Raw genomic sequence first — 20,179 nt, 5'->3', positions numbered from 1 at the left:
AGTCTAAAACGACTTGTCATTGATACTCAAGCCAGAATGACCATTACATATCCTTCCGTAGCCATCTATAGACAGATAAGAAGTTGAGATAAACCTTGAGATTGTTGTGAAAATTTACCATGCTATAAAGGCCCAACATTTCGCTAAAAGCCATTATAGTGCTGAAAATCATTTTTCTGCTGAATAATATCCCTGTGTTTTGCTGAGCTCAGGTGACAGCCCTTCTGATGGTGTTCCCGGGGGTAACACCCTTGATGGTGCTGGTGCCTCTTGCGGCAGCATAGACATGGTCCATTGTAGCTAATTATGCTTGAGCAAATGCTTATGTAAATACAACAGTTTTGAATGCAAAAAGTATTTTTCTATTGAATCTGAGCCATTTTTAATGTTTGAACTAAATCCAATTTAGCTACTCCAACTTTAGGTCGAAAATCATGTTAGTCTTTAATGTTTTAATTTCATTAGTACACCCCTACACTCTTAATTTTAATGAATAGTGTCCGATTAACCCTGCTCCATCCAAATTGGCCATCAATTGATAACATTGCTTTAATAGGTTGGTATGTCTTTAGTGACTCGGCCCACACGAATGACTAAATTCCTAAAATAACCTATGAGAGTTTAATTAACCAAGAGCCATTATAGGTAATACTTACCAAAATTTCACAGTGAGAAATATTAACTTAATTTGTTGTGCTTGTAATCTATCCCTTATCATTAGGACATTTCCACTTATCATTCACATTTCAACCAGAAAATGTGACCTTTGATGTGCTCATATTTTCCTATATTTCTTTGCCTCTTAATCTTAGTATTTATGCTTAGTCCTCCTTATTTCGAGTCATTTATGTTGTTATAGTGTTTTTGTAGGTTTGTCTCATAAAGAGAAGAAAAGAAGTTAAAATGAGCTAACTAGGATTAAAAGACGCCCAGGTCCCAGAATCTGTCTGTGCAGAACATCCAACTTCCTCGAATTACTGGGAGTTACTCAGATCGAATCAGACAATGAGCCTTATATCATTGGAAAGCTACGGATGTCAAATTTCTGTAGAATTTTACGGATCTCGATTTCGATTCTTCTAGAGCAAGTTATGATTATTTGAGTGAAGATAGGTCGGACAGGAAATCTGCTCGGGAATTTACAACCATTCGTGGAGAACTCAAGTTTTGCAGCACAAGATCATCAATCCTAATGTTTCAAGGAAGTTAATTCAGATGAGGATTCAATGATGAACTTATTCCTACTTCTACAAGAGATATTTCAAGGTTTTCCCATTCCAAATGAAGAAAGGAATCTAAATCCAAGTTTTACAAGGAAACATGAAGCCAAAGATGAGCAGAAATCTTCCCTATTTAAGGGAGCACGAATTTACATGAGAGAGAGTCTCGGAGCACATTGAATACGCCTAAGGAGATGAGACGACTCACCCATCTTCACCTTCTTTTCCCTTTCCATTCTTTTCATGTTTTTCCTATGTTTTATTTAGTTATCTTTTGTTAAACCTTTTCTAGGGTTAGGATGATGCCTTATCATGATTGTTTATGTACTTTGATGATTTATTGATGGATTTGTAGTTTCTTTATGATGAATGCTTAATCACTATTTGAATTGATGCTTTATGTTTAAGTTCTTTGATTGATCACCTTAGGGCTTTGCATATAGTAATTGGAAGACAAATTTGAAGCAGAGATGCAATATAATTTGATTAGCTTCTTGTGATTAAGTGTGGTAAATTACATTATTACTTGAGAAAGACTAATGGTTTGCTTGATTCCCTTGTTTTCTAAAGCGTAATGAGTCTTGCATGTTAAATTTATACCTGAGAAGGATAAACTGCATAGTTAGGATATACGATCTTTACCCGAGAGGGAGAGCATCATGCACTTAAGGAAAACTATGGTCTAGAGTACCTGAGAAGGACTTGGATACGGGAATTATCATCAAAAGAAACAAAAGAATCTATTAATTGCATTGAAACATAAATAGGATTGTTAGTGGTTGATTCCGAAACCCTAGGTTTTATCATTATTTGTTTGTTTGTTTCTTTCTTTCTTTAATTTTGACATTATTTGTTTAGTCGAAAACCTTAAAACCATATCTTCTTTAGTTTGATTGTTTATGTGTTTTTGCGTTTGGATTAATTAGGCTAGGATTTAAATTGATTATCAATCCTCAGTTGGAACGACCTCGTACTTGCACACTATACTAACGATGATTCGTGCGCTTGCGAGTTTTAATTAAAATTTCACAACAAGTTTTTGGCGCCGTTGCCGGGGACTCGTTGATTGATTTTGATTCTAACTTGATTACCAATCTTGATTTTATATTTTTTTAAATTTAGTTTCTATAATTTTTAGTTTTAAGTTTGCTAATATTTATCTTTTTGTGTTTCAGGTTCTGTACTTTCTTTGTGATGTAGATTCTGGACATCTTATTGGAAGTTTTAATAGGCTTATTGCATATCACCAGAAAGCTACACGAGTCTAGTTTCCAACGCACCAAGCAGATCATCATTCGGAGCTGTGAGCTAAGAGATATTTGAGAAATACCGAACAGTGCTCAATCTGCGCGGAAATTTTTTCCTGATGACTTCTGCTATCTTTTTGACTTCAACATCGGCTTTGTGCTATTCTTCAATAAATCCCAGGGAGCTCTAAACTCTTCTCTTTACTTTCTTATTTTTTTCACTTATGTCTTCTCCATACTTTTATGTGCATTGCATGCTTTAATTCTTTCAACATTGAGGACAATGTTACATTTAAATGTGGGGGAAGGGATTTTGATTTTTGTTTCTATTAGGTTGTTAGTTTTGTGGGTTTATAAAAAAAAAAATGAAAAAAAAAATAAATTTGTTTTCTTTATTCTTTTTGCGTCTTTGTTTTTTTGTTTTTGTTTTCTTGAGTCTTAGGCCTTTCAACAACTATGATGAGTATATATTTCAGAAATCATGGCTTAAGAGGATCATAAAATTGAGATGATGTTTGACTTTATTTTTTTGGTTAACAAGGATGTATGATTGTCATATGTATGTGTAGTGGATGTGGTTTTGCTTACATATGGTACAGAAAAGAGCATGTTAGGATAAGTTTTTGATTCATACATAACCTATGTGAGATATTTGAGCCCATATGCCTTTTCTTTGTTGAGCGTTGAATGAAAAAAAAATATATGTCATCTTATTTTCTTGGCGATGATTTTGTTGATCTCATTATTCTTTCATCTTGATTGATTACTTGCCATAGATTAAGTTTAATGGACTATAGAATGCTAGAATTCACTCTTATACTTGTTGAAACTTTTATCAATATATGCTTGGACCTTGGAAAGGATAAAGGCACCCTAGGAAATTACCACCATTGCCAAATTGCCATGTGTCCCTATTTGTGTGCACAAGATGTGCAACCTCCCTAGATAAACCCCTTTGAGCCTACATTAAGTCTTTTCTTTCATCACCCTTATAATCCTTAAACCATAAACCTTAGTATAGTTTTATCCTTACCCATGTTCTAAAGACTTAGTAGAGCTAATTTTGAGACATACAAGAGGTTTTTGGCGTCAAGAAAGAATATGGAGAAGAGAAGAAAGTTCAAGTGTGGGGGTAAGACTTGTCCATAGAAAAAATATATGTATGTGCCGTGAAAAAGAAAAAAAAAAAAGTGAAAAAAATTATATGTGACGGCAAAAGAAAAAATATGATAATTGTTTATGGAGTTTAGTCCCCTCATTGTGGATTTGGAGTTTGCTTTGAAGTGAAGGCCTATTCAAGAAAAGTTTGGTCTTTGTCCAATTCACAAAGTGTTCAAAGGATGTTTAGAATGAAGCACAACAATGATGACATTTGGCCCTTTATAAAGACTTTGAAAGAGTCTATGACGTTTCTATTTGGTGGAATTTCAAGATTGTCTCTCTACATCAACAAGAGCTCTACTAGGTTTTTAGCATACTTTGTGATTTTCCTATCCCTTTATTTCTATAAACCCTAAGCTTTGGCCCCATTACAACCTTAATTATAAGACCTCTTTGATCCTTGAAAAGAGCAGCATTTGATCTGTGGAGATGAGTTATAAGAGTTGAACCTATGGCTTGGGTCCATTTGTGCAAGTAGTTGGTATCCTTCATGAGATCATACATGAAAAAAATATTTTCAGAAAAAGCTTTTTCTTTCTATTATATGTGAGCTATTTGTTTGTCTTATATATTGTCTCTCTCACATATAACTTGAGTGAATATATGCTTATGCATGAGCCAATGAATCTGAGAGAAGAAAGAGAGTAAACCGGTGAGGATTTGAGTCATAACTTGTTTGAAGCATGCTGAGATTAATATCACCAATATTGCTCCCATGTCTTACATGTTTATATGTTAAGTTATATGTTTTTGTTGACTCTCGAATAAATGTTGGATTGATTCTTAGTTGTTGTGTTAATCTTGATGCCATGAAAGTATGAGATTTTTTTAGACTAACGTTGAAAGGCTTAGTGTGTTTTTGTTTGTTTTGTTTTGTGTTTGTGTGTTCTTAGTTTTTGTTGTTTTGCTCGAGGACAAGCAAAGTCTAAGTGTGGGGGTATTTGATGTGCTCATATTTTCCTATATTTCTTTGCCTCTTAATCTTAGTATTTATGCTTAGTCCTCCTTATTTCGAGTCATTTATGTTGTTATAGTGTTTTTGTAGGTTTGTCTCATAAAGAGAAGAAAAGAAGTTAAAATGAGCTAACTAGGATTAAAAGACGCCCAGGTCCCAGAATCTGTCTGTGCAGAACATCCAACTTCCTCGAATTACTGGGAGTTACTCAGATCGAATCAGACAATGAGCCTTATATCATTGGAAAGCTACGGATGTCAAATTTCTGTAGAATTTTACGGATCTCGATTTCGATTCTTCTAGAGCAAGTTATGATTATTTGAGTGAAGATAGGTCGGACAGGAAATCTGCTCGGGAATTTACAACCATTCGTGGAGAACTCAAGTTTTGCAGCACAAGATCATCAATCCTAATGTTTCAAGGAAGTTAATTCAGATGAGGATTCAATGATGAACTTATTCCTACTTCTACAAGAGATATTTCAAGGTTTTCCCATTCCAAATGAAGAAAGGAATCTGTACATACCTCCAACAATATGGAGTATTTACTACATCACCAAGCATAAGTAACACCCACTTTGGGACATCCACAAGGCATGGCAAGGCCCAACCGAGACATGCATCATGTAGCCCTATGTTCAGGCTACGCGGCGGTATCCGGAAGTCACAAATCCGCCACCGGGAAGCCACCTTCCCGCCCTTGCCAAGATGTCACCACAAAATAGCTTTCTACATGCTTCTAGGCTTTCTATACTAGAATTATGTGAAAACTTATCCCACATCGAAGAATAAGTATAGGAAGGGAATTCCTTCATCTATAAGAGGAATGCCCCCTCCCACAACTCAAGACATCCCATTACATACTTTGTAATCTTGTTAGGCCGCAAGGCTCGACACACTAGTGTAGCTTTCAAGTGGACGTAGTCTCCCGCTCAGGCGGAGGCGAACCACTATACATCTTGTGTCAATCTCTCTCTCTCTTTCTTTACTTATCGTTAATTAGATCCCCAACGGATCAAAGCATTAACATTGGCGCCGTCTGTGGGAAGCCAACAATTGGCTTCGTCACCTTCCATGAGCTAAGTCTGCTTGGCGGAGCTTGAAGAAATTTCTTCCTTCTTTGAGTTTATGTTTGAATTAATGTTTCTTGGCGGCCACTAGAGCAGAATGTGCAGAAATTTGCACTTGAAGCTTGGTCAACACGTGGTCAACGCCCGGCGGAGTTAGTCAACGCCCATAGAGTGGTCAAAACTTGCAGAAACACCCGGTCAAAGCTTGGTCAACGCCCGGCGGGGTTGGTCAACGCCCATCAGGCTTGGTCACACTTTCGGTCAGCACCAGTCAAGGTTGGTCAACGCCCAACCCATGAAAAGTCAACGCTGAACCTTCAAAAAAAAAAAAAAAATTGTTGGGCGGCAAACTTCTCTGGACACCCAGAAAATCTCTCTGGGCACCCAGAACCATTTTCAAAGTCTTCAGCGCTAGCTTCTCCCGCCCAACTTCCATCCCCCGCCGAACTACCCAGCGAGCCAACTGCCAAGGCTCTGCCCAGCGCCAGGTCCGCCACAGCTTTGCCGGATAGCTTCACCGCTGGCCTAACCTTCCTCCGCCCAGCTATGTCGGCAGCAGCACCACAGTTCTTCCGCCGAACTCCGTCAGCACCTCTGCTGATGTTGCACCGCCAGGCCGAGCCCACCCTCCTTCGTTGCATCAGGCCATCGCTCGCTAGCAAGCTCTGCTGCCAACACGAGCCGCCGGGCTGCACCCCAGTTCCGCCAGTTCCTCAGTGCACCACTGAGCACCGCCGAACTCGGATCCTCCGCCAGATTCCTCCGCCCACCTGCCAAGTCGGGGACTGCACTGCAGCTACCTCCGCTGACATCACCTTAAGTCCGGTCGTCGGCTCGGACCCTCCGTTCCGCCAGACCTCCTCCGCTGGTCTTCACCAACGAGTTCCACCGCCGGCAGTCATCCGCCCAACTCACCGGCCACAGCTACCAGCGGCAACTCCCCCGCTGGGAATCATCAGCGGCACACCTCCGCCGAACTTAGCCAACGGCTCCTCTCCGCTAGACATCTCGGACGGCAATGCTCGGCTGCACACCCACTGCCTTCGAGCCGCACAGACCGCCAGGCACCACCGCTGCCCATCTCTGCTGGCCGGCCTCCGCTCCCCTAATATCCATCAGCGGTGGTTTTTCCGCTAAGCTCCATCGCTCATGCCTTCATCGAATCACTCACTTTGCTCGAGCCAAAGACCACCCAAGATAAGTCCACTGCTTAACAACTCATACTTCTCTGCTATTCTAATCGCCTGATCCTTACTCACAAGCAGACCACGTGCTTATTTGTGAGACAGCATGGCTATTTTACTGCCACATATCAACGCCTCATAATGCCTCTGATGCAATTACATGCAATTATACACTTGCCATGCAATTACACATACATTTAATTGTGACCTTGCTCTCATTTATCTCTAAATGAAGTCAACACACTCTTTATTTGTGCTGCATGCTTCCTCTGTTCTGCACGTAACAATTTATGCGCACATGCTGCATGGTACATAGCATACTTGACGTACACTTAGTATATGCACTTGGTCTATTCAAACATATGAAATTCCAATCATACACATGATACATGTATACACATGTATATATCAACAAAATTCATGGCCAAATAGCAACTCATCTTCGATTGCTTATACACTTTGCTCACAAGTTTGTCACAGCACATATGCAAACTATTACTAGTGCTTTTACATACTCATGTACTAATCACCTGTCTTCTTTCGAGGAAAATTTCTATTTCTATGGGGCATTCAACCTCTACTACGAGTTGACGTGCATTATCGGAGTACTTTTTTCCGCCACAAGCAATAGACCGCTGTGCTCGGCCAACTCCGCTAACCTCCAAATCGGCATAAGATAAGTGCATTCCTCTTATCTCTTACGCTCTTGCAATTTGAGCTACCGCCGATGCCGTGTCTATACATGCCTCCATGACCCTTACGCATGTCTACGACATGTTCTTGGCCACTTTACTACTTGTCCATACTTGCTCTATGTGTTTGTCATTTTTTTTCATGCAAATACATACTGTACACATCCACGGTCTACGACCAAAACCGCCAAGCGGTCAGGCAACGCCTCATAATAGCCATTGATCCGGCAAGCAAGGGACTAGTTAACACAGCCTACAGCAGCCATTGATCCGGCAGTTAACCCCGACGCTTGGGTACCAAAGATTGGGATCGCTTCCCAACACCCTCTGCTCCGTGCAGCTCCCCCTCAACAAACATGGCTGGGGAGTCGGGGACTCTCTAGCGGGGCCTAGCAGGGGCCCGCCCCATTGAGCTTCCGCTCACGAGCTTCCCGCTCATGCCTTCCCGGCGCCCCATTGAGCTTCCGCTCACGAGCTTTCCGCTCATGCCTTCCCGGCGCCCCATTGAGCTTCCGCTCACGAGCTTCCCGCTCATGCCTTCCCGGCGCCCCATTGAGCTTCCGCTCACGAGCTTCCCGCTCATGCCTTCCCGGCGCCCCATTGAGCTTCCGCTCACGAGCTTCCCGCTCATGCCTTCCCGGCGCCCCATTGAGCTTCCGCTCACGAGCTTCCTGCTCATGCCTTCCCGGCAACCCATTGAGCTTCCGCTCATCCCCCTCGAGCTTCCCGCTCATGCCTTCCCGGCAATCCTCTCAATCCTCGAGCTTCCCGCTCACGCCTTCCCGACATTCCTAATCTTCACATTCATGTCTCCTCGACACACCACACATTAATGGAACATGGAATTCTTCTACCATTTGTCGCTCCCGACAAATTGAATTCTTTTCGCGTTCCATTAATACAAAGCGACAACCAAACAAACGCTTACCTTCGCAGCGCTCATACAACGTGCATTTATCATATGCAATCCATATGCTCACACGACCATACGCGCTCTCGGGCTTGTACGTCATAATCGATCGTCCTCGACGCCATTCGCGTGTATACATCAACATGTATCACGCACCTCATACGTTTATATATGCCAACGCATATCCATACAATTCACATTTGTTGCTCCATGCAACGCGCATTCTACGTATGCCTGTCTTCTTGTCTTTGATTGTACAGGTTAACGACTCCCTTCTTGCTTACGGAGTTCGGGGACTTGTAGGGGCTCCGTACCGCCCGGTTACTTATGCTTGATGACTTCATGATTTGAACTCCCCAACCAAGAAGCTCCTCTTACTTGGGGACTTCGGGGACTTGTACATACCTCCAACAATATGGAGTATTTACTACATCACCAAGCATAAGTAACACCACTTTGGGACATCCACAAGGCATGGCAAGGCCCAACCGAGACATGCATCATGTAGCCCTATGTTCAGGCTACGCGGCGGTATCCGGAAGTCACAAATCCGCCACCGGGAAGCCACCTTCCCGCCCTTGCCAAGATGTCACCACAAAATAGCTTTCTACATGCTTCTAGGCTTTCTATACTAGAATTATGTGAAAACTTATCCCACATCGAAGAATAAGTATAGGAAGGGCATTCCTTCATCTATAAGAGGAATGCCCCCTCCCACAACTCAAGACATCCCATTACATACTTTGTAATCTTGTTAGGCCGCAAGGCTCGACACACTAGTGTAGCTTTCAAGTGGACGTAGTCTCCCGCTCAGGCGGAGGCGAACCACTATACATCTTGTGTCAATCTCTCTCTCTCTCTCTTTACTTATCGTTAATTAGATCCCCAACGGATCAAAGCATTAACAGAATCTAAATCCAAGTTTTACAAGGAAACATGAAGCCAAAGATGAGCAGAAATCTTCCCTATTTAAGGGAGCACGAATTTACATGAGAGAGAGTCTCGGAGCACATTGAATACGCCTAAGGAGCGGAGACGACTCACCCATCTTCACCTTCTTTTCCCTTTCCATTCTTTTCATGTTTTTCCTATGTTTTATTTAGTTATCTTTTGTTAAACCTTTTCTAGGGTTAGGATGATGCCTTATCATGATTGTTTATGTACTTTGATGATTTATTGATGGATTTGTAGTTTCTTTATGATGAATGCTTAATCACTATTTGAATTGATGCTTTATGTTTAAGTTCTTTGATTGATCACCTTAGGGCTTTGCATATAGTAATTGGAAGACAAATTTGAAGCAGAGATGCAATATAATTTGATTAGCTTCTTGTGATTAAGTGTGGTAAATTACATTATTACTTGAGAAAGACTAATGGTTTGCTTGATTCCCTTGTTTTCTAAAGCGTAATGAGTCTTGCATGTTAAATTTATACCTGAGAAGGATAAACTGCATAGTTAGGATATACGATCTTTACCCGAGAGGGAGAGCATCATGCACTTAAGGAAAACTATGGTCTAGAGTACCTGAGAAGGACTTAGATAAGGGAATTATCATCAAAAGAAACAAAAGAATCTATTAATTGCATTGAAACATAAATAGGATTGTTAGTGGTTGATTCCGAAACCCTAGGTTTTATCATTATTTGTTTGTTTGTTTCTTTCTTTCTTTAATTTTGACATTATTTGTTTAGTCGAAAACCTTAAAACCATATCTTCTTTAGTTTGATTGTTTATGTGTTTTTGCGTTTGGATTAATTAGGTTAGGATTTAAATTGATTATCAATCCTCAGTTAGAACGACCTCGTACTTGCACACTATACTAACGATGATTCGTGCGCTTGCGAGTTTTAATTAAAATTTCACAACAACCTTAGGGTGAATTCAACAACTTCTTATTCCATGCATCAATAAATACAAACTTCAGGAATCCAATTCCAAAACAAAACAGCATAACTAATGCAATTCAATACTCACACTCTGAAAAATATGGAAAGAACAAGCTAAACAAGCTATAAATAGCTAGCTATTCTTGTTATTGTAACCACTGGTTAAGCTGATGAGTATGGAATAGCCATGGCTTTAAGAGGGTATTTCTTATGAATTGTTAAACCAAATGATTCCATCATGTCTAAATCATCATTTCTTACTCCATTGGGCAATGTCCAATCAAACTTTTGCAGCAAATTTGCTAGAGCAATCTCATTGACAGACGTAGCAAACTGAATCCCAGGACAGACCCTCCTGCCAGCTCCGAATGGAATAAGCTGGAAGTCAGTCCCTTTATAACTCAAACCACTATTAACCTCTAAAAACCTCTCAGGCTCAAACTCTTCTGGTTTGTAATTGAATGATTTAGGATCTCTCCCGATCTGCCAAGCATTCACTAAGACCTGTGTGTTGGCCTTAATGTCATAACCATTTATTTTCACATCTTGGGTCGACATCTTTGGAACTAGTAGGGTTAATGGAGGATGTAAGCGAAGAGTCTCCTTAATCACTGCCTTCAAGTAGTGCATATCAACCAAATCATCCTCTGTTAATATTTCTTCTTCTCCCTTTTTTACACCCCTCACTTCTTTCTGCAATTTGATCATAACCCTTGGGTGCTTCAAAATCTCTGCCATTGCCCACTCTAAAAGTGTAGATGTGGTATCAGTCCCAGCAAGGAACATATCCTACATATTGTCATTATTATCAGAGCTATATATAGCTTGTTAGTGCATGACTTATTATTGCATAAATATGACTTTTGGCACTTGTTTGACATTGATAACATTTTCTTTGGCAAATGGTGGGGAGAGAGAGAGAGAGAGAGAGAGAGAGAGAGAGAGAGAGAGAGAGAGAGAGAGAGAGAGAGAGAGAGAGTTACCAAGATGAGAGCCTTTATGCTAACTCTATCAAGAGGAGAATGGAGCAAGCTTTCTCGCTGAATTTCAAGTAAAACATCCACAAAATCCTTGCGGTCCTTGTTCTGATCCTGAAGGCCATGATAATTTCTGTTACTAGTGTTTGGACTTTTATCGATATGCTCTTGAACTACTGTATCTATAAATTCATCGTATCGTTTAAAGAGGCTTTCTAATTTAGCATCCAAACCACCAAGACGACTCAACCAACCAAGCCATGGAATATAGTCCCCAACATGAAGACTTCCCGCCAATTCCGTAAACTCCACTAAAAGCTCCTTAAAATCCTCATTATCGTAGTACTTCCTCCCTAGAGCCGTAATCGAGATGACGTCGTTCGTAAGCGTCATAAGCATCTTCCTCACGTTCAGAACACCTCCCCGTTGAGAAATTTCCTTTATCTTGTTGATCATAGATCTGGTCTCTTCTTCTCTCACACCATGAAAGGATCGAACCTTCTTGTTACTTAACAGGTTCAGCACACAAATGCTCTTCATCTGCCTCCAGTATTCACCGTAAGGCGCCGTGGCCACGTCTTTGTAGTTGTAGGCAAGCTTCTCTAAGACGATGGACTTAGGTCTGCTGGCGAATGCGAGGTCATGGGTTTTCATGATCTCTCGGGCAGCCTCGGCCGACGAGACAACAAGGACGGGGACGTTTCCGAAGCGAAGGAGCATTAGAGGACCATAGATCTGAGATAAGGCTTGAAGTGAGCGATGTGGTGGAGTCCATGGAGAGCCTAGTTGGTGAAGGTTTCCGATGATGGGAAGTTTAGGTGGAGAAGGTGGTGAGTTTTTTGTACTACTGGAAGTAGTAAAAGACCATTTATATAAGAGAATGAGGAAAACGGCAACGAGCACAAGTGAAAAGGTTACATTGGTGATCAGTTCCGCCATTATTTCTCCTTCTCCTAAAGGATTGTGATATATAAGGGAAAGTTTATTGAGAAATTATGCATGTTGTTGTTTATATAGTGGTCGTTGTATATGCTGTGATCAAGAGGCAATTAAATATAGGTCTAACTTTTAAATGAAACATATTGGGTAAAAGTCATTAACTATTTTTTTTTTCAACTTACACCAATGAATTGTCATGTAATACAAAGCTTCAAAAGGCAAAAATATGTCTTAATCTCTAGCCGCACCAAACCCCACCTCTGGTGTCATCCGCTGCATCCATTTCGATCTGTCTATTCATAGATCTTCTCTCCAACCTTCTAGCATGTCAAATATCGATTCAATCACCAAAAGTTTTGCTACCTCACTCGTTATTGCTAGCAGCAAGGTTGTGGACATCTCATACATGTCAGAAGGGGGAGCGTAGCGCAACTCTCATCTTATCTCCTAGCATGGCCTCTGACATCAAAGCCAACAACAGCAACGGACCTGAAGCGGCATTTTCGTCGAATTTAGTTTTTGAACAAGGGCTTCAATGTTCAACAGCGTACTCCAGATCGCTTTCTGTTTTCCAAGGAGACAGCAACAAGGTCTCAATGGGTGGTCCATGGAGCTTCAATCGAGCCTTGGTGGTGCTACAACCATACAATGGAGTTTCCCCTCTGCAATCTGTGGAGATGCAGGACTTGTTCTTTTGGGTCTGCATCACCGGCCAATATGCCGCCAACGTATGAGCAAAAGAAAACCATTGCTGATGTTGCTTTTGTAGCAAGAAGGTATCTTGATCTTGATCATTAGCTTTTTTATGCAACTGAAGAAATTAGGGTTAGGGTTACCCATTCCATTTCAAAACCATTTTTTATGAAGAAAAAAAACCATAAAGTTTGCTAAAGGAGTTGAGCAGGAAGTCCACTTCTTCTTTGAAAACTTGGTTGGCAAATGCAAAACATGCAATCGGGTATACCATGATACAGGTGCCTACAACCTTGCTCCTGTAACACCAGCAGAGATCGCGGCAGAAAAGTCTGTGGCTCTAAGATTGGAACTTACTGGCCCTTTGCTGGGTTTATAAGGAAATCCGTTCAAGGATGGAACTTTTTGGTTCCACTGTATCACTACTCCTTTTCTGCAGCCAGTGGGCAGATCCTTATTTGGTGGAGTTGACTCAAGCAAGACCTGTAGAGTTGTGGTCATTCGCAGTGCAGATACAAGACCAGCTAGTGATGATGAGTCGCTTGCTGTAGTACCTGCAGAGACTGAGAATCAATCAAAGCGGGAACGACCCTTTACCTCCCCAAAGAAACTGAAATGTCTTATGTCAGACTTGTCGGAAGGAAGAACAAGTCCAGTTGCTCCCATAAAAAATGTAAAACTGCCGGAATTCCCCATTAAATTCAGTGCCAAATCTCTCAGACTCGTGGAAACACCAGGAGGCATGTTGGTGCCTTTAGAGGTGATGATGCCAAAGCCTGTACAGGTTGAGCTGCTAGTTGCAAAGAAGAAAAGAGGCCGGCCTTTGGGGTCCAAAAACCAAAAACCTAAATCCAAGAAGGGTTAAATACTGCTTACTCCCTATACTTATAGGGTTTCATCGTTTCAGTCTCTGACCTTCGAATTTCACCTAAAAAGTCCCTGAACTCCCAATTTCCTCCCAATTGGTCCCTGCCGTCAAGAATCTGTCAAAAACTCTGTTATCTTCCCCTAAAAAGTCTATTATACCCTCATTTACTTAAAATATATATTTATATATATTTCTCTTCATCTCTTTTTTTATTTTTTTATTTTTTTTTGTTTTTACCTCTTCTTCTTCTTCCGGCTCTCTCGCCTCCTTCTGTTCATATATCTCTTCATCAAGATGGTTGAATGGTTCCAATCCACAGACCTTCAAGAGGTGAAATGAAAAAAAGAAATAAAAGAGAGAGAAAAAATAAATTAAAAAAAATAAAGTAAGTGAGGCATAATAGACATTTTCGGCAACTTTAACAGAAAATTTTGACGGCAGGGATCAATTGGGAGGAAATTGAGAGTTCAGGGACTTCTTAGGTGAAATTCGAAGGTCAGGGACTGAAACGATGAAACCCTATAAGTATAGGGAGTAAACAGTATTTAATCCATCGAAGAAAGTATCTGCTGATGAAGTCTTGAGCGTGCTGTACTCAGGTAAACCTCCTAGCCCTAGCTTGAAGGGCAAGGAAAAAATATAGGTAGCTAGGTGTGGTAGGGACCTATATACTATGTCTTACAATTCTCCATAGTTTATAGGCTCACCTCAATAAGTGAGCGATTAGTTTGAATATAAATGGTCTATCTTCTATGTATCACAGTAGTTCATCTATTACAACTTCTTGATATGTCTAGTCGAAGGCAGCAGAAGGATATGTAATGTAACATCCCGTATCTTAATTTACCGGTTTACTAATCATTAGGACGGTAAACGACATTTACTATCACTTTTACTGTCGTTTCAGTACTTTTAGGGGGCCATAAAATATGACTTTTTGTTCGGGTCAAAATTTGAGAAAATGTTCTTCATGGAAGTTGTAGAGGACGTTAAACCGAGCGCGTGCATATGTGGTATGTAAAAATCGGAGTTCGTATACGAAAGTTATGGCCAAAATACTAAAGTTACTGTTCATAGTAAGTTTCTATAAATAGCCGAGTTACTGTGGTAAGTTTCCATTTTCGGAAACTTACCGAGCCTCTCCCCGATTCTCTCTTCCTCTCCGACCTCTTCACCTTCTTCCGGCCATAACTCCTCCATCCGGCGACGGATTTTGACGTGTAAGATGTCGTTGGAAAGCTCTCTTCCTTCTCTTCATTTCTGGGTTCGTTTCGTAGCTTAATATGAACTGTGGAAGGTGCAGCAACGAGAAGAAGAGGACGGTCACTGTAGCAGTTTTGAGTCAACGCCGATATTTTCCGATTCCGGCAGTCTCCGGCCACCAAATTGGCGTCGAAGGTTCGGTTTTTGACATAGATCATTTCCCCTAACATCTTTCATTTCAATTTGTAGTGTAGAGGTCGAATTAACAATTTCAATTTCTAGGGTTCTTGGAATTTCTGGAAAATTTTCACCGGCCAAATTGGAGCTCTTCCAGGTAAAATTGGAACTTGTTGTAGTTGAGAAAGAGGTTGGGTTTGTTGAGTAGATGGTGCTGCCAAATTTTGGTGGCCATCGGAGGTGGTTGCCGCCGGCGCGTGGGGCCCACGCGCTTCCACTGTTGGTGGCGCGTGGAGGCGTGTAGGGAAGTGTTTTAATTTCAGTTTTTAGCCCATTAAATTGTAGAATTGTTGTAGAGCTTGTATGTGAAGTTTGGTGAATTTTGGAGGGGTTTGAAATTATTTGTGAATTTCCGAAGTTTGAAGTTTTGTGATTGAATTGTGGGAAATCCGGCCGTCGGATTTCCTTCGTTTTCGTTGTGGGATATATAAATTGAGGAATTGGTGTTGTGGAAGAGATTTGGGTTGAATTTGAGAAGTAATGGAGATAGGGATTTTCGGGTTTCGTTTAGGTTCGTAATTATTTTATCGGATTGTCGTTTACGGAAATATAATTGTGTACAGGGCAATGCCGCGAGCTATGGTTAAATGAAGGAACTCGTTTGCGTGGTCGCCCAATAGTACTGTGAGTGGACTTTTGTTTTTAAGTAAATGATGCATGCATTTATTTTGAAATTATTGGTTTATTTAATTATCGTTTTATTTATCGAGCATGATATTTTGTCTTGGATTATAATTTGACATTGATTTTTCATGAGTTTCGGATATGAACTTATTATGCTTGGATTTGGATTTATGAGTTGTTTTTGAGAATATGAATTGATTTTCAGAAATTGATTATAATTATTATTTGAAATTCTGATATTGTGATTTTCAATGAATTCTTTTCCGAGGTGATTTCCGGAATTTCATATTTATTTTTCATTCACCGATTTGAGATCTCTGAAAGATTTTCGAAATGAGATTTCGATGGAATTATTTATTGGTTGTTTATCGACTTTCGGTTTTGGCATTGGGAATGCCTCGATGATGATTTTGGAATTGGTTTTGTTTCGAATCATGATGATACTCTTGGCGTGTGGGACACGTCGTTGGAAATTCATTTGCGAGAGTTGGGGAAGCCTTATGTATTTATGGATTTACTTGGTTTTCGGTTATGTTTCCCTGTGCCATACTGAGGGGTGATTTTATCATGCTAGCATTGATTTTCCGCCTTTGTGGCGCGGTGATGGGATCACCGTAGCCCTTCCGCCTTTGTGGCGCAGGTTACTGTCTCTGTGACAGTAATTCTGTAGCCCAGTATCCTATCGCTACACTTAGTGGCGTAAGGGTATATTACGGGAGTTATGGGAGTTCTTTAGCCTGGGAGGCTATCACCCAAGCCTGAGTGGCTTATTCGTATGGCTATCATCTTCCCCTACTCATTATATTATTGCTGGGCTAGCGGGGTCTAGTCCGATTCCCTTAACCAGCGGGGCTGGTCTTATTTTCTTGAGTATCAGAGTTCTTTCCTCTTTGCTTGGTTGTGGCTAGCGGGGCTAGTCGGTTTTCTTGAGCTGAACTAAAGTTGTGTTTCTTTAAATTGTTGCATGCATCGGGATTTTTTAAAGAAATAAATGTGGGAAAGTATGAAATACATTTGGTTTTAATTTGTTTATTTTTGTCCACTCACGCTAACGTGTTTTTCAATACTTTTCCCCTGGGCCCTTCGGTTTCAAATGCCCAGTTTGCAGGCGAAATTAGTTGAGGTCGGGCGTACATGGAGTCGAGGCATACCCAACAGCATTGCTTCCGCGTACTCATTCTATTTCTGTTTTCTTTGTTACCTAGTGGATTAGTATTGCTCTGATAACCTATGGGATTAATATTGTTTTTGGGTTGAGACTGATATTTGTGAAATTGGAGTTGTGATTTGGGGAGCAGATGGCTCCAGAAGATTAAGGATGGATGATTTAGAAGTGTAAATGTTTTCCTACAGGTTTTGGGTAGCCCATTTTAGGGGAAGTTCCGCCAAATTTTTGGTCGAATTTCTTCTAAGGTGGGCCCCGCAGGGCCACTTCGGATTTCAGGGTGAAATCCGGGGTGGGTCCTGTCATGTAATGGCCATCTTGGCATGCGTTTTAATGAAATCCACATTTCTTTCTAAGAAAAAAACTTGACATGTAAGATAATAATTTTCTCTCAAAATTACAAAAATTGCCACTAGAGAAAAATTATCAACCCACGCCAATCTACCTCGATCTTGACAAAAAAGTAGCATTATGTAATCCCATAATTATAGCACTTTGCATTACTTTTTTAACCGCAGGTTTTGTAATCTCGAGCATCAATGTTGTTATTAATACTGCTAAATACTCTTGTTTCAAATTCAGATAGATTGATTGCTGCTTTTTTCAAATAGAGTGGAGAAATATTACTAATCCAAACCTAATAATTCAGAGAGTTAAAAGAGATCTTATTGATAAGAGCTGCACCATCATAATCTAACAAAATCATTGGAACTCTGAAAATAATTCCAAGGACCACCACAGAGTACCTTGCGTGCAATCATCAAATGATAAGAACAGTGTTATAAGGCTTCTTCTGCACCAGGAAATTCTTCTCCAGTACCCAGATACGCCAGAGATGGTTGCGCAAGTCCCTGAGATCCACCTCCTTATGCGTGAGCACCTTCCTAAGCAGATAAGCAAGCGAAGAGTGCTTGGCCGCGCCTCTTGCCAGATGGCTAATGTCAATCAAGCCAGCACCATCATCCAGTAGGGTTGGGCACGGGCCTAGCCCGTATATCAATTTGCTAGGTCGGGCCCAAAACGTGTTATTCTTAGGCTGGGACCGAACTGGGCCCGGACCGAAATTTTTCAGGCTGGGTTTCCGGGCTTTCGGGCCCAAACAGACTTAGAAAACAAAAACAAAAAAAACCACCGCTGAGAAATCACAGCCGCCTGAACTTGTTCATACCTTTCCCCAAAGAGAACAACCCTCTGTCAACAAAAGCATACTCCAAAAGTTAAATCCACAGATCTATGATATGGGGCTAGATTTCTCAAGGTTAGAAAGAAGCCCTTGTCTTTGAATCAACATAAATCTCAGGTCAGAGAAAAGATGTCATCTTCGCCGCGAAAGGCTTACGAACTGGGCTAGCGGGAAATTGGGATCGGAGGAGATGGAGAGGTCGAAGTCTTTGCAGTTCTAGACGATCAGTAAGAGGCGGATTCGAAGGATGGGCTTTCTTCTAGGTTTGGGTGAGAATGAGGTTTGCAAAAGAAAGGAAGGAAAAGGAAAAAGAAAAGGGAAAACAAAATTGGGTCTGAAGACAGGATAAGGAGAAAAAGAAGAGAAACAAATAGGTTGCAGAAGAAAGGGAGGAGGAAGAGGAAGAAAGAAAGGGAAAAAAAAAAATGGGTCTGGGTCCGTCTGAACTAGTTCTAGAGAAATAGAAGAAGAATAGAAGTTTTCTTTTTAGAAGAAGAATAGAAATCTGAGGAGTAGAAGTCTTGGGTGCTGTGGAAGGGATTATTAGATGGAGTGGAGTGGAGTGCACAAAATAATATTGGACTTGATTTTTAAACCAACTAAATGGAGACACATGTCATTTGTGATATATTCGGGCCTGACGGGCTTTTCTTTTCTGAAATTACTAGGCCCGGGCCCGAACCGTTTTTTATATATCTCGGCCCGGGCCCGGACCGTACGGGCCGGATCAGGCTTTCGGGCTAAAATGTCCAGCCCTATCATCCAGCGCCAAGGAGGTAACGAAATGGCCACGACGTCATCGTTGGAACTCATCAGAAAAGCACGCACAAAGAGCGTGATAGGGTTAGGGTTCTTTCAAGGCTTGCACGAGCGGCTGGCTTTGGCTTTTGATCGTAGCTTTATTTTCCTAAGTCTTAGGCTTCACCTATCTCACTCTATATTTAGAAGCGAGATAGCTACAATTTAAAATAGAGAGTCACTTAAGAGTCAGCTAATATGTAAATAAAGATAAACATGCATGCTCTCCAAAATAGAGAGTTTAACCTATTCTAGAGGTTTGTTATTTAATATCATGGCTATAATGTATGTTTAATGTTGGTTGTAAGGTAGTAGGTGTGACTTTGAAGTTCTAAAAATTTAAAGCCTACTGGCTTTTTATTTTATTTAGGATTAAATACTTGTTACTCCCTGTACTTTGCCCCATAAAACAATTCAGTCTCTTGCCTTTTAAATTAAACAATTTAGCCCTTATTCTTTTAAATTCTCACACAATAGGTCCAAAGTGACTATTTTACCCTTCACTTTATTTTTATTTTTTTTACTTTTTTTTTCTCTTTTTTCTCTCCAAAATTAAACATACCTCTCTCTCTCTCTCTCTCTCTCTCTCCCTCCCTCCCTCCCTCCCCCCCCCCCAAGTTCGTGTCCGACCTCGAGTTTATCCACAGCACAGACGGTGACCTATTTTTTGGTCAACGTAGATCGTTGATCGGACCTAGCCATAACATCAGCTTCTACCCCTTCAATGACGTCGTCTTCGTCTTCGGCGCAGTCGTCGGTTCCTCCTCCTTATGCGACTTCACCCCACCGCCGAGAGGCACTAGCCCAGGCTCCGCTCTGGGAAAGCCTGTTGGGGAGAAGAAAAAAGGGTTTTTGATTGTTTCGAATACCAGCCATGCGGAGGAAGCATCGGCATCAGTGAGCGAAAACCTAGCCCAGCCAAATGCGGCGACGACGAAGTCCAACGAGGCCACCATTGAAAAGCAGGCAGAGATTGAAATTCTAATTGAGCTTTGTGGCGATCTGGAAAAAAAGCTTGAATCGATCAGAGACCTTTTTTCTCCTCCCTAGCAAGCTTCTCATACAAATGGATCTTCTGAAGATTAGCAAGAGCAGAGAACAAGAATCGATCTTAGAGAGAGAGAGAGAGAGAGGCAGGAAAAAAAAAAAAAAAGAGAAAAATTAA

General features: G+C 41.0%; 1 protein-coding gene and 1 long non-coding RNA gene across 2 annotated transcripts; one reads left to right on the top strand and one right to left on the bottom strand.

Annotated features, from left to right (window-relative positions):
• Positions 1–10,489: 10,489 nt before the first annotated feature.
• Positions 10,490–12,243, bottom strand: LOC133711287 (cytochrome P450 736A117-like). Its single transcript, XM_062137433.1, has 2 exons — positions 11,311–12,243; positions 10,490–11,116 (listed from the first exon to the last, which is right to left on the bottom strand). Exons 1-2 carry the CDS (start codon positions 12,241–12,243, stop codon positions 10,490–10,492), a joined length of 1,560 nt encoding a protein of 519 aa, XP_061993417.1.
• A 2,668-nt stretch (positions 12,244–14,911) lies between these two features.
• On the top strand, positions 14,912–17,227 carry LOC133712778 (uncharacterized). The gene is made up of 4 exons (XR_009847606.1): positions 14,912–15,202; positions 15,290–15,341; positions 15,808–15,868; positions 16,970–17,227. It is a non-coding gene; the product is annotated as an uncharacterized LOC133712778 (long non-coding RNA).
• Positions 17,228–20,179: the final 2,952 nt, after the last annotated feature.

This window comes from Rosa rugosa, chromosome 5 (genome assembly GCF_958449725.1).
Source record: "Rosa rugosa chromosome 5, drRosRugo1.1, whole genome shotgun sequence".
In the NCBI taxonomy this organism is placed as follows: Eukaryota; Viridiplantae; Streptophyta; class Magnoliopsida; order Rosales; family Rosaceae; genus Rosa; species Rosa rugosa.
The sequence above is the reverse complement of the archived record's forward strand: the minus strand, read 5'-3'. Positions and strand labels throughout refer to the sequence as shown.